At 47.0% G+C, this 14,429-nt stretch overlaps 1 protein-coding gene across 1 annotated transcript in view; it reads right to left on the reverse strand.

Moving 5' to 3' along the window:
* The window catches only part of LOC138754812 (complement C3-like), a 54,765-nt gene that overhangs the window by 21,224 nt on the left and 19,112 nt on the right, over window positions 1-14,429 (reverse strand). Inside the window, exons 7-8 of the mRNA XM_069919656.1 lie at window positions 7,702-7,805; window positions 1,291-1,464 (exon numbers count right to left, since the gene is read on the reverse strand). Coding sequence (XP_069775757.1) covers window positions 1,291-1,464; window positions 7,702-7,805 — 278 coding nt within the window. The remainder of the gene's footprint in view (window positions 1-1,290; window positions 1,465-7,701; window positions 7,806-14,429) is intronic.

The raw sequence follows: 14,429 nt of genomic DNA on the forward strand, positions 1-14,429 counted from the left end.
CACAAAACGTGGGTTATGTGCCCTTAAAGGCCACTGTGTGACCTACCGAGTTTCTCCAGCATTGTGTTTATTTTTTACATGGAATGCATTGGGGCCCTGGAAGGCATTGACGGGGTGTGGGGTGGGGGGGTGGTGGTGGCGGTGATGGAGGCCTGAACAACAGGGGAATTTAAACGACCACTTGGACAGGCCCGTGGATGTAAGAAGAGGACAGGTTGTGGAATGGGTTGGCTCAACGTCGTGGACTGAAGGAATGTTCAACGCTCTACATGTTCAGCGTCTTGTGTGTTCCCGGAGAAATTGTAATTGATAAATATTGTGAGGAATTTGGTAAGATTAGTGGGTTACATACATACACACATTTTAAAACAGATCTTATTTGAAAGACTGAAGAATTCATATTCAGGAACTTTACAGAAACAATGGACAGATATGCACATTTCACAAGTAGGTGCTAATTGAAATGATGTCATGAAATGAATAGACCATTGTTTGGAATTGGAGACAGGCTAGCTGGTTGGATAACTACAAGGCTTCTGACCTTTCTGCAACAGTGCTCACTGAAGGGTCACACCTGGGTTTTGTTTATCTAAGACAACAGATGGGAGCAGAAGGAGAACTCCTGTTGTTTGCTGAGGAAGGTGGGGTTTTTTGTAAATGAGAGAGTCACAAGGGGTTCCTGGCAGTTTGGGGGGGAGGGAGGGAGAGAGAGAGAGAGAGAGAAGGAGGGAGAGAGAGAGGGAGAGGGAGGGAGAGAGAGGAGGAAGAGAGGGAGCGAGGGGGAGAGAGAGAAAAAGAGAGAGAGCCTGAAAGAAAGCGGTTATCATCTGGAGAACCCTGATGGGGCAAGTTTCATCAGCGAGACATTGAGGTGACTAATGGTGGTACCTCAGTTGTGGAAATCCTGGAACAACAAATCTCTCTCTGTAAACCCTACAAGAACCTTCCTGAGTGGTAAACATTTACCTTTCGAGCACTGGTGATCTTTATACATGTTAAATTCTGTGCGCAGTATAAGAATTGCCTGCAAACTTGGAGGAAGGAGAAGTGAGATTGAACTGTGAACCAAAGCACTTTTCTTGAATTTACACACACATTGCATACAAATGCGCTTAAAATTAGAAGGGGGTTAATTTGGGTTAGTTAAGTATAGAGATAAGTTAAAGTTTGATTCTGTTTTCATGTTTAAAGATCATTTTAAACAATTTTTGTTTAAGTAACTACTTGTCTTGGTGAATGTCTATTGCTGCTGGGTTTTGGGGTCCTTTAGGCCCGTAACAAAATGCTCACCGTGATGTACATATGTGTGGCTTCTGGAGGAACGATGAAGGAAAGGCTCATCTCACCAGTATCGTCTGTGATTCCGAACTGAGATTCCTCTATCGACTTCTTCTCCATGACGATCACCATAATATTGATGGGGACCTCAGCTACAGGAGAACCATCAGGGTAGGTGACTGTTGCCTGTAACACAGGGTCAGGGGAACCGAATCAGCAACATTTCAGTCAGAAGCAGAATCGGGAAATCTGTGGTTTTACCGGTGCAATTAATGCGATAAATTACATGTAAAAATTAGTGCAAAAGAAAAGCAAGGCAGTGTCTGGGGGGGGGGGGGGGTTGGGGGTCATTGTCCGTTCAGAAATCTGATGGGGGAGGGGGGGAGAAGCTGGTTTTGTGCCGCTGGGTGCTCGTCTTCAGGCTATGGTAGCAGTGTGAAGGAGAGGCACGGCCTGGGTGGCGGGGGTCCTTGAGGGTAGAGGCCATTTTCTTGAGACTCCGCCTCTTGCAGATGCCCTCAATAGAGGGGAGGCCGGTGCCTTTGGTAGCGCAGTCTGAGGTCGCAACGCTCTGCAGTCTTTTCCCGTCCCGTGCTTTGGCACCTCCATGGCAGGCAGCGATTTCACCGGCATCAGAATGCGTTCCGCCTGTCAAAATTTGCAAGAGTCTCCGAACCTCCTCACTAATCACAGCTGCTAGCGAGCCTTCCTTGCGATTGCATCGACGTGGAGGCTCCAGGACAGACCCTCAGAGACGTTGACACCCAGGGATTTGATGTTCTTTACTTCAAATGTGTACGACAATAAACTTGCCATCATATTAAGAGGGGTAAAGCCCCCCTGCATAGCCAGGTATATCACAGGTCCGACCTCCCAGCCATTTAATGTGAGGCACTGCCTCAAGAATGCAGCCAACATCATGAAGGTCATCATACCTTGCACAGCGAGAAAGGTTCTAATTTATGTATTGTTTACCTCTTTTGTATTTAATGTCTCCTTTTGCCAATCATCCTCAACATTCATTAGAGCGACTTCATCCCTAACATCGAAGTACTCGAGATGGCAGAGGCCGACAGCATCGAATCCACGCTGCTGAAGATCCAACTGCGCTGGGCAGGTCACGTCTCCAAAATGGAGGTCCATCGCCTTCCCAAGATCGTATTATATGGTGAGCTCTCCACTGGCCACCAAGACAGAGGTGCACAAAAGAAGAGGTACAAGGACTGCCTAAAGAAATCTCTTGGTGCCTGCCACATTGACCACCGCCAGTGGGCTGATATCGCCTCAAACCATGCATCTTGGCGCCTCACAGTTCGGCGGGCAGCAACCTCCTTTGAAGAAGACCGCAGAGCCCATCTCAGTGACAAAAGACAAAGGAGGAAAAACCCAACACCCAACCCCAACCAACCAATTTTCCCCTGCAACCGCTGCAACCGTGTCTGCCTGTCCCGCATCGGACTTGTCAGCCACAAACGAGCCTGCAGCTGACGTGGACATTACCCCTCCATAAATCTTCGTCCACGAAGCCAAGCCAAAGAAGACACCATTGTCATGTTCCTTGATTGCTATTTTGTTTTTAACAAAGGACCTCCTCAGCTGCAGCAGGTAAGATGTGTATAGCATTACACCCATTATCCTTCGAGAATTGTGCTCAGTTCTGGTTGCCTTCTTACGGGAAGGATATGGAAGATTTGCAGAGGGCATTTTCCAGGGTGGGAGACTGGCAAGGTTAGCGAGAGGCTTTTCTAAATTTATATGTAGATATACCGCGTGGGAACAGGCCATTTCAGCCAACGAGCCCGTGCCGCCCAATTTACACCCAATTAACCTGTGCTCTCATGCTGCCCTTGTTTGGTGCTAATTAATCCATCTGCCCATTGCAATCATACACTCTATAAATAATATTATTTGCACCCGCTGGATTCTGGAGGTATCTTGTTAGTCCGCTCACAGAGGAATGATAAGCATGGAACATATAAAATTTCAGTACAGTACAGGCCCATCGGCCCATGATGTTGTTTCAACCAATAGAAACCCTACTCAACAAACTAGAGTTTGTATCTTCCCCCATGTCTGCGTAGGATTCATCCGGGGACTCTGGTTTCCTCCCACCGTTCAAAGCCTACCTGGGTCGTAGGTTAATTGTATGTCTTTGGGCGGCAGGGACTTGTGGGCTAAAAGGGTCTGTTACCATGCTGTATGTCTAGATTTAAATATTTCCCAGGGCAAGAGCAGTAAACACCAGTGGAGATCTGTGCACAGTGAGGGGAGAAAGATTTAGGGGAGATGCCAGGGGTACGGTTTTATTTTACCCAGAGAGCGGTGGGTGCCTGGAAGGGGGTGGTCGTGGAGCCTGGTACAATAGGGCTCTGAGACAGGCACAGGATGTAACTAAAATGGAGGGTTATGGATGTGAGGTAGGGAAGGTTTAGTTTGTTGAGTAGGGTTTCTATTGGTCGGCACAACATCGTGGGCCAAAGGGCCTGTACTGTACTGAAATTTTATATGTTCCATGCTTATCATTCTTCTGCGAGCAGACTAACAAGTTATCTCCAGCATTCATCCAGCCGTGCAAATAACATTATTTACAGAGTGTCTGATTGCAATGGGAAGATGGATTAATTAGCACCAAGCAAGGGCAGCGTGAGAGCGCTGTTGTGGGGTTCAAGCAGGAGCCTGATGGCTGCAGGGAATAAACTGAATTTAAACCTGCTGGAAAGGGCTTTCAGATTCTTGAACCTTCTCCTGAACAGGAGAAGAGAAGTGTCTCCGGGAATGTGATGGGTCCTTCAGTGCGTCGGCTGCCTGTCCCAGGCAGCGGGAGATGCAGAAGGAGTCCGCGGAGAGGGGAGGGAAGCCGGTGTGATGTTCTGAGCTGCATTCACCATCTCCTGCAGCTTCTTCTGACCTCAAGCAGATCAGCTCTGGCCCCGCGCTAGGACGTATCCAGCGAATCGCATTGGTGGTTGTTGATGGACGGGGGGGTGGGGGGGGGAACATGTCGAACTGCCTCAGCCTTTGGATAATGTAGAAGCGTTGGTGAACTTCCTTGACCATCACGCCAATGTGTTTGCCCCAGGTTAGGGCATTGGAGATTAAATTTTGTCATGCAGCTCAATAACAAGCAATAACAGACAGCGCAGGATTCGAACCCTGGTCCCAATCGCTGGCGCTGTAAAGACGTTGCGTTAACCGCTGTGCTGACCGTATTTATTCCAAGAATATGAAGCTACTCTTCACGTCCACAAATGTGGACAGAGGTGTGGACTTAGCTTCCTCTTCTGAAGTCAATGAATATTTCCTCCATCTGGGTGACGTTGAGAGAGAGAGGTTGTAATCTTGGCATTGTGCTGCCAGACTTTCAACATCCTTCCTGCATTCAGTCCCATTGTTGTTTGATACCTGTCTCACCACTGTCTTATTTTCTTTTTACAAGAAATCACATTAATACAATATGATGGTATTTCAATGACACATTATTTACACGTTCAAATTATAAAGCGATCATCACTGTCCAGAACACTCTCGAGCCCCTGTGGCACCCACCGGTCGCAGAAATCTCCCATCGTACCTGTGGACACCGCAGGTTCCTTTTCCAGGGACATGTGGCCATGGATATAACCCCCAGGGGATGGGGCAGGCAGTCAGCCCAGCCCAGCCGAACTCGGCCAGGGAGAAACACGATAGGCCGCGGCCGCTGTGATTGTAGTAAATATCCCAAAATGCTGGAGGAACTCAGCTGGTCTTTTTAGCGTCAATAGATGTATTTGGGCACATTTCGGCCCTGAGCCCTTCGTCAAGGAAAAGCCAGAAGGGCAGCAGCAGGATATATTGGGAAATCTCCGAATTCAATGGGGGAGGAATCCAGGCCAACAAAAGATGTTAATTGGATGTGATAAAGGCCTAGGCAGAATTTATCAGGTCTGTGTGAAAGGAGACGGGAGAGGAGAGAGACAAGGGTGGGGGTTTAATGAAAGCCAGAGAGGTCGATGTCAATGCCATCCTGTTGGATGGGGCCCAGTCAGAAGATGAGGTGTTGTCCCTCCTATTTTCAGGTGGTCTGGTAGTGCACAAGACCACGGGCAGGCATGTCAGAAAGGGAATGGGATGGGGAATTGAAATGGGCAGCCACTGGGAGATCCACGCTATTGTGGCGGACAGAGCCGAGGCGCTCAACGAAGCCACCTCCCAGTCTGTGTCCAGTCTCCCCGATGTAGAGGGGACGGGAGCACCGGATGTGGTAAGGTGACCCTGCAGATTCACAGCGTTGCTTCACTTGGAAGGACTGTTTGGGGCCCAGAGGCAAACTGACCAGGAGAATTGCCCCCCCACCCCCCCATCGAGCAACCTACCCCCACAACCCCACCCCCCCCCACCCTTCACCGGGTGACCAGGAGCGTGGGGACTGAAACGCAGCCAAACCTTGAGAAGCAGGCCTCTTCAGATATTCAGACAGAGGCTGCAACCTCTCATACTCTGTACGGACGCAGTAGGTAGATCGTCTCCTCCCAGTTGCAGAAGGTCGGGGACTCAGTAAACCGACCTAAAGTCTGTTACACAGTGCAGCTCGGTGCAACACTTTCCACTCCGGTTCACAAGCGAGGTACGATTAGCGCAAGGGGGAGGCATGATTAGTGCAACATGGTTACAGCGGCAACGATCAGGACCTGGGTTTGAATCCCGCGCTGTCTGTAAGGAGTTGGTACGTTCTCCCTGTGTCTGCACGGATTTTCCCCCGGGGGGGGTCAAGTTTCCTTCCACCATTCAAAATGTAGTAGTTTATGGGGCATAAATTAGGTGCCAGGGGCTCGAGGGCCAAGATAGCCTGTTATCATACTGTGTGTCAAAATAAAAGGGGAGGGCTCCCTTGTAAATGGGCCGGCACTGGGGATCTCCCTTAGCACCGGGTGGCAAAATGAATGTTCAGCCACTGCAGTGGTGCTGGTGAATTTGAAGGTAGATGGGAGGGTGTTGAGCTGAGCAGTGGTGGGTGCAGAGGGAGTGAAACAGGGAAGTCTGCGGACGCTGTGATTGTAGTAAAGCCGCCGAGATGCTGGAGGGGACTCAGCCGGTCTCGCGGCGTCCACAGAAGATAACCGACATTTCGGGCCTGAGCCCTTCCTCAAGGCATGAGTGTAAAAAGACAGGCGTCTGAATTAAAGGCCAGGGAGAACGGAAGGGGGAGGGGTCCAGACCAACAGACAAAGGGTATTCAGTGGATCTGATACGAGGAAGGTGAGAATTGGTTTTTGGCTCTGTGACAGGGCCGGTGCCAAGGTGGGGAATCTGCGGGCATTCCCCTCCAAACAAGGTGATGTGCCCCCCATCCCCGGCCATCAGACCCACCCCGCTCACTCCCATGTCCATATTGTCCAGGTGGGCACACGATAGCGATTTTCCGCCCGCCCCCCCGGCCGCATCACTAGCATGCGTCAAAGTTGACGCAAAAGAGCACCCCTTCCTGTCCCATGTCAGAGGGGTGACATCAATGACAGGTAGGATCCTACTAGCACCATTTTCCGCCCCCCCACCCCTCCACTGTTGAGAAGTTGGATCCTCTCAGCAACCCCTTCCCTTCCCTGCCCCCCTCTAACGTACCTTCTGGAGCCCACCCTGCTCTGTGAAAGGAGACAGAGGGAGAGGGGAAAAGGAAAGAGAGGGATAGAGAGAGAAGAGAAAGAGTGAGAGAGAGAGAAAGAACTGGAGGAAAGGTGACCGGGAGAAGACGATAGAGGGTGGTTTGTAATGGAAACCAGGGACGTCGACGTTAATGCCGTCTGGTTGGAGGGAGCCCGGATGGAAGATAAGGTGTTGTTCCTCCAATTTGCAGGTGGTCTCAGCCTGGCCGTGCATGAGACCGTGGACAGACATGTTGGCAAGGGAATGGGGAGGGGAATTGAAATGGGCGGCCACTGGGAGATCTCCGCTTCTACGGCGGACAGAGCCGAGGTGCGATCTCCCAGTCTGCACCCAGTCTCTCCGATGAGACGGGAGCACCGGATGCAGTAGGTGACCCCCCCCCCCCCGCCCCCCCCCACCCCCCGCAGATTTACAAGTGAAGTGCATCTTCACTTGGAAGGATTGTTTTTGGCCCCAAATGGTGGTGAGGGAGGAGATGTGGGCAAGTAGAGCATCTCCTGCAGTCACAGGGGTAGGTGCCAAGGGCGGTGGGGGGTGGGAGCACGGTGGTGAGGGAGAATGGACAAGGGACACACAAAGGGAGCGGTCCCTGTGGGAGGCGGAGAGGGTGGTTTCAGGTCTGAACGTAAGACTGAGTGTAAAACTGTAAAAGCAGCATGTAGAGGGAGAACAGTCAGGGTCTGGGCCATCGACAGGGAGCTCCGGTGCAGAGACAGTAACACCCAATCTGACCCTACGCACACCTCCTATCCTGGTCCCATTGACATAGCAATTGGCAGCTACCTGAATCCGGAAAGGAGCTCCGGGGATGAAGAAGCGCCTCATCTTGGACAAGTTGATGACGTAGGCTTGGATCTTCGTTTCATTTCTCCCACTTGCCTGGTCACCTGTTTGGGCAGAACAAAAAACAAAACATGGCGAAGAATGAGGTGGTATCCAAGCTGTCCAATGTCCGCTGCCATGGGCGGATCTGTCCCAGAAGCGGTCGGAGTCTCAGGCTGTTCAACCCGTAGGGTCCGTTCTGACCTCCATCTCCTACATTTCTTCTCAATGGGGCGGGGCGGGTGGGGGGGGGGAGGGGGGCGATCGCCCTGTTTCCGGTACCCTGTGCCGGTCCACTGTTCCCCCCAGCATGTGCAGCCCCTCGTGGCCACCGCCAGCTTGGGCACAGACCTCCGCGGTTGCAGGACAGCTCCTTAAGCAGGCCATTGACCACCTGTATGGATTGGGACCGGGCTGTTGAACCATGCAGAGCAGCGCTGGGTCTCCACTCTCCCAACAGCAGTGCTGCCATCACAGCAGATTCAGCAACGTTTCCCAAGGTCGTAACTGACATTAAAGGGCACAGGTTGAAGGTGAGAGGGTAGGAAATATCTTCATTCAGAAGATCGTCCATATCTCGAACGAACTTTTAGAGGAAGCAACAGAAAGGAGTCCGATTTCAACCATCGTTGGGCATTTGGGCAGGTGAATAGAAAGGATTGGGATGAGGATGCAGGGAAAGAGGGATTGGCCCAGATGGCCAACTTGGCAGGCATGGATGTTTTGGGCTGAGTGGCCTGTTCCCTGCACGTCAACATCTCCTAGGACCTGTCCTGGGGGAGAGGGGGAAAATCAAGCGAGCATGATCCAGTCCTCACTGAGGGGTCAGCAGAGGAGAGGGTCAGGAACTTCAAATTCCCGGGGTTGGGGGGGGTGTCAACATCTGTGAGGACCTGTCCTAGGGCCCTCCATGATGATGCAGTCACGAAGAAGGCTCGCCAAGCGGCGATACTTCATGAGGAGTTTAAGAAGATTCAGTGCATCACCGAAGACCCCTGCAAATTTCTACAGGCGTTCCGTGGGTGTAGTAAATTTTGACTGGCTGCACTGGCGTCTGGCCAGGAGGTGAAAAAGCGCAGGTCAAGAAAGAACTTGCAGAGAGTTATGAGCTCGCCCACTGACATCACGGGCACCAGTCTCCGCTCCATCGAGGACACCTGCAAGAGATCGTGCCTCAAGAAAGCAGCTCCTACCTCAAAGACCACCCCCCCCCCCTCTTCACTCTGCTACCATCGAGAAGGAGGTTACAGGAGCCTGAAGACGAGCGCCCAGTGGCTCAAGGACGACTTCTTCCCCCTCCACCCTCAGATTCCTGAACGGACCATGAGCCTGGGTTTGGACTAATTTATTTATTTTTAAATATAATTTTATAGCCATATTTGCACCTGTGGAAGCTGCCTCAAAGCAATGGATTTTGTGACGTTCGTGACAATAAATTCTGATTCTGACTACGTTTAGCGAGGATTTATTGACTCCAATTTTAAATGTGCTCAAAGGGTGTCGCGGTTTGCGTAGGGGTTAGAGCAATGCTGCTACAATGCCCACAATCTGGGTTCGAATCCCACACTGTCTGTAAGGAGTTTGTACGATCTCCTCGTCTCTGCATGGGTTTTCTCCAGGGGGGGACTGCGGTTTCTTCCCTCCGTTCAAAACGTACCGGGTGGGGTAGGTCATTTGGGAGTAAATTGGGAGGCACGGGCTCAGGGGCTGAAAGGGAGTGCTGCCTCTTTGACATGCATTGTGGAAACAGGCCTTTTGGCCCATTGTTTGCTTGCTAATATTCTCCCAACTCAAACATCTCCAGTTACCCGACGGGGGCCACCCACATGGGCTCAAAGATCACGAGAGGGCACTATCTTTCTCAGAGGACTGAGGGAGTTCGGCATGTCCCCTGCATAGCTGGACGACTTCTGCAGGGACACCATCGGAAGGAGTCTCGCTGGGTGCCTCATAGGGCTGGACGGGAGCTGCTCAGCTGAGGACCAGAATGAGCTGTAGGAACTGGTGATCATCCCGCAAACTCCCCTCCCTTCACCATGGACTCCATCTGCATCTCCCACTGCCTGGGCAAGGCATGTCCCCAGACGCAAAGAGTGTTGAACGTTCCAGCACAGAGCAGGCCCTTCAGCCTATGTGGGTGGTGATTGGCACCATGCCTTTGCAGTGCCAGCGATCAGGACCAGGGGTTCAAATCCCTTGCTGTCTGTAAGGAATCTTTACGATATCCCCGTATCAGAATGGGTTTTCCCCGGGGGGGCTTTGATTTCCTTCCAGTGTTCGAAATGTATCGGGGGTGTAGATTAATTGGGTGTAAATTGGAAGGCATGGACTCATGGGCCGAAAAGGCCTGTCACTGTGCTGTGTGTTTAAATTTTTTAAAATGTAAATAAACCTACTCGACAATCTAACCCTGCCCTACCTAACACACATAACCCTCTATTTTTAATTCATCCATCTGCCCGTCTAAGGGTCTCTTAAATGCCTCTGTTGTTCCAGTCTCCACCACCAATCCCCAGTGATGTATTCCAGGCCCCCACAACTCTCTGTGTATAAAACCTACCCCTGATGTCTCCCCTAAACCTCCCTGCCCACTAGTGTTTGGTGCTCTCTCTCCTGGGAAAAAGGTGCTGGCCGTCCACCCTATCCATTCCCCTCGTAACCTTATGGGTCTCTACCAAGTCACCTCTCCTCCTTCTTCGCTCCAACCAGAGAAGCGCTTGTCTTCTCCATTCCACGCAACGACTCCTCCACTACCCTCTCCATAGCCATCAGGGAGAAGATCGTGGGGAGGAGTCACGGGATGGAGTAGTGGCCGGATGGTGAACTCCAGCCCTCTCCAGAAAAGTCAGGAAAAACAAGAGAAAATACAAAGGCACAGAAATAAAAGTTAAAGAAAAGTGAGTATAAAGGTGGAAAGAAGATGGCGACAAAAAAAAGAAAAATCAAAATCAACGGTAAGAAGAGAAGAAGAGAAGACAACGGAGGAAGAAGGAGAAGGCCTTACCTGTCCGAAGAGGCCCGCTGTGGAGAGAGAAGCCCGCTTCCTCAGGTCGGTAGAAATAGGACTACAAAAATGGCTCGCTGAGCCGAGTAAAAGTGTGCAACCGCGCATGAAAAAAAACACACCGACGGGAGGGGGGACCAGCTGGGGAGTCGATCTCCACAGCCAGCAACGACAGCTGCAGAACACACAATTGCAGCAAGAAGAGATCACAGAAGACAATGGAAACAAGAAAAAAGAGAAGAAAAGGGCAACAAAGAAACAACAGATGGCCAACCCAGAGGAAGAAGAAGAGGAAGAGTACAGTGAAATAGAAGAAGAAGGGAAAGGCAAGATAAAGGATATACTTTCTCTTGTTAGAGGATACATGGAGTCATTTAAAGAATGGCAAACACAGGAATTTAATGATTTAAGAAGAAGAATAAACAACACAGAAGAGAAAATGAATAAAATAGATATGACCTTAACAGAAATGGGAAAGAAAATGGACAAGATGGAAGAGCGGGAAGCAGCAGTAGAAATGGAGGTAGAAGACTGAAAAAAGAAATTGGAGGAATCTAATAAAAAGACTAAAGAGACACAAGAACTACTAGCTCAAAAAATAGATATAATGGAAAATTATAACAGAAGAAATAACATAAAGATAGTGGGCCTTAAGGAAGATGAAGAAGGCAAGAATATGAGGGAGTTTATAAAAGATTGGATCCCTAAGACCCTAGGATGTCCAGAACTACAGCAAGAAATGGAAATAGAAAGGGCACATAGAGCATTGGCCTCTAAACCACAACCACAACAAAAACCAAGATCTATTGTAGTAAAATTCCTAAGATATACTACAAGAGAAAAGGTACTGGAGAAGACAATGGAAAAAGTAAGAGAGGGCAACAAACCACTGGAGTATAAAGGGCAAAAAATCTTCATTTATCCAGATATAAGTTTTGAACTCCTAAAGAAGAGAAAAGAGTTCAATACAGCAAAGGCGATTTTATGGAAGAAAGGATATAAATTTATACTAAAGCATCCAGCGGTATTGAAAATATTTATTCCAGGACAACAAAACAGACTATTCTCGAATCCAGAAGAATCACGAAAATTTGCAGAACAATTACAAAAATAGACTGAAGGATGAAGACGGGTAATGAGAGTAAAAATGATCACGATTGATATGTATGTGGGTAAAGACAAAAATAGACTGAGGGATGAAGACGGGTAATGAGAGTAAAAATGATCACGATTGATATGTATGCGGGTAAAGAGCTATAAGAGTGAATAGAGACAATGTGCAGACGTGAATGCATCTGTACTTAGAGGAAAATATAGATAGTATAGACAAGAATTAATAAGGGAAGGTAATGGAATAGAGAGAATAAGGAGGGAATTAAAAGAGTGACCTTTGTTACATATGAAAAGTGAAATCTTTTCTGGGGGGTGCTGGGTGGGGGGAAATAGCGGTCACTGCAAAATCAGTTGACGCTTGCGAGTGGATTCGCAAACCCAAATGGAGAGGGGAGATGTGGTTGTCCGACAAGGGATAAAGGACAACTCAGGAGGGGAAGGGGAGATTGGGGATAAAGAAGATATAAATAGGAGAATAAGGAAAATGTTGGATGTTGTAGGAATGTTGTCTTATAAAGAGTTAAAAATAAGAAAACAGAAATGGAAAAGGAGGAAAGGTAATGATGGAAAAACGGAAAGAGAAGATAAACAAAATATAAAATGGCTACGCTGAACTATATGACTTTAAATATTAATAGAATACATAACCAAATTAAAAGGAAGAAACTACTAAATTTACTGAAAAAGGAAAAAATTGATATAGCATTCGTCCAAGAATCACACTTAACTGAATTGGAGCACAAGAAATTAAAGAGAGATTGGGTAGGACATGTAACAGCAGCATCGTATAATTCAAAAGCAAGAGGAGTGGCTATATTAATTAGTAAAAATGTGCCATTTAAAATAGAAGAGGAAATAATAGATCCAGCAGGGAGATATGTTATGATAAAATGTCAGATATATTCGGAGTTTTGGAATCTACTTAATGTATATTCACCTAACGAAGAAGATCAAAAGTTTATGCAAGATATCTTTTTGACGGTAGCTAATACGCAAGGGAACATACTAATAGGAGGGGATTTCAACCTGAATTTGGATCCAAATATGGATAAAACGGGGAAAAAAATTAACAGGAAGAACAAAGTAACCAAATTTATAATTAAATCAATGCAAGAAATGAAACCTTTGCATATATGGAGGAAACAAAACCCAAAAGAAAAGGAATACTCATACTACTCGGCTAGACATAAAACATACTCAAGAATAGACCTATTTTTGTTATCAGCTAGTATGCAGGATAGAGTAATAAAAACAGAATATAAAGCGAGAATGCTATCGGACCATTCACCCTTAATATTGACAGTAAAGCTAGAGGACATCCCTCCAAGAATGTATAGATGGAGATTAAACCCCATGCTACTTAAAAGACAGGATTTTAGAGAATTTATTGAAAAACAATTAAAAATGTATTTTGAAGTAAATACGGAATCAGTGGAAGATAAGTTTATACTATGGGACGCAATGAAAGCATTCATTAGAGGGCAAATAATAAGTTATGTAACCAAGATGAAGAAGGACTATAATCAGGAAACAGAGCAGTTGGAAAGGGAAATAGTAAACATAGAAAAAAAATTAGCAATGATGGAAGATACAACTAAAAGAAGAGAATTGGCGGATAAAAAAATAAAATATGAAACATTACAAACATATAAGGTAGAGAAGAATATAATGAAGACAAAACAGAAATATTATGAACTAGGTGAAAAAACACACAAAATCCTAGCATGGCAGCTTAAAACAGAACAAGCTAAGAAAATGGTATTGGCATCAAGGAAAAAAGACAAACAAATTACATATAATCCAAAAGAAATTAAGGAAAACTTTAGAGAATTCTATGAACAATTATACCGAACTGAAAACAAAGGGAAAGAAGGGAAAATAGATGAATTTTTGACTAAAATTGAACTACCAAAACTACAAATAGAGGAACAAAATAAATTAACAGAACCATTTGGAACAGTAGAAATACAAGAGATAATTAAAAAATTACCAAATAATAAGACACCAGGAGAGGATGGATTTCCAATAGAATTCTACAAAACATTTAAAGACTTATTAATACCGCCCCTCCTGGATGTAATCAACCAGATTGATGAAACACAAAGCTTACCAGATTCATGTAAAACAGCAATAATTACAGTAATACTAAAACAAGGGAAAGATCCACTCTCACCAGCGTCATATAGACCAATATCTTTGCTAAACACAGATTATAAGATAATAGCTAAACTATTAGCAAACAGATTAGCAGAACAGGTACCGAAAATGGTAAATTTAGACCAAACTGGATTTATCAAAAAAAGACGCACAACAGACAATATTTGTAAATTTATTAACTTAATTCATGCAGTAGAAGGAAATAAAGCACCTACAGTAGCAGTTGCTTTAGACGCAGAGAAGGCCTTCGACAGAGTAGAATGGAATTATTTGTTCAAAGTATTGCAAAAATTCAGTCTACCGGAGAAGTATATTAATTGGATTAAAGCATTATATAAGGGACCATTAGCGAAAGTGACAGTAAATGGACATCTATCAAAGCAATTTAACTTAAGCAGGTCAACGCGGCAGGGAT

The sequence above is a fragment of the Narcine bancroftii genome, chromosome 2 (genome assembly GCF_036971445.1).
Source record: "Narcine bancroftii isolate sNarBan1 chromosome 2, sNarBan1.hap1, whole genome shotgun sequence".
Lineage (NCBI taxonomy): Eukaryota > Metazoa > Chordata > Chondrichthyes > Torpediniformes > Narcinidae > Narcine > Narcine bancroftii.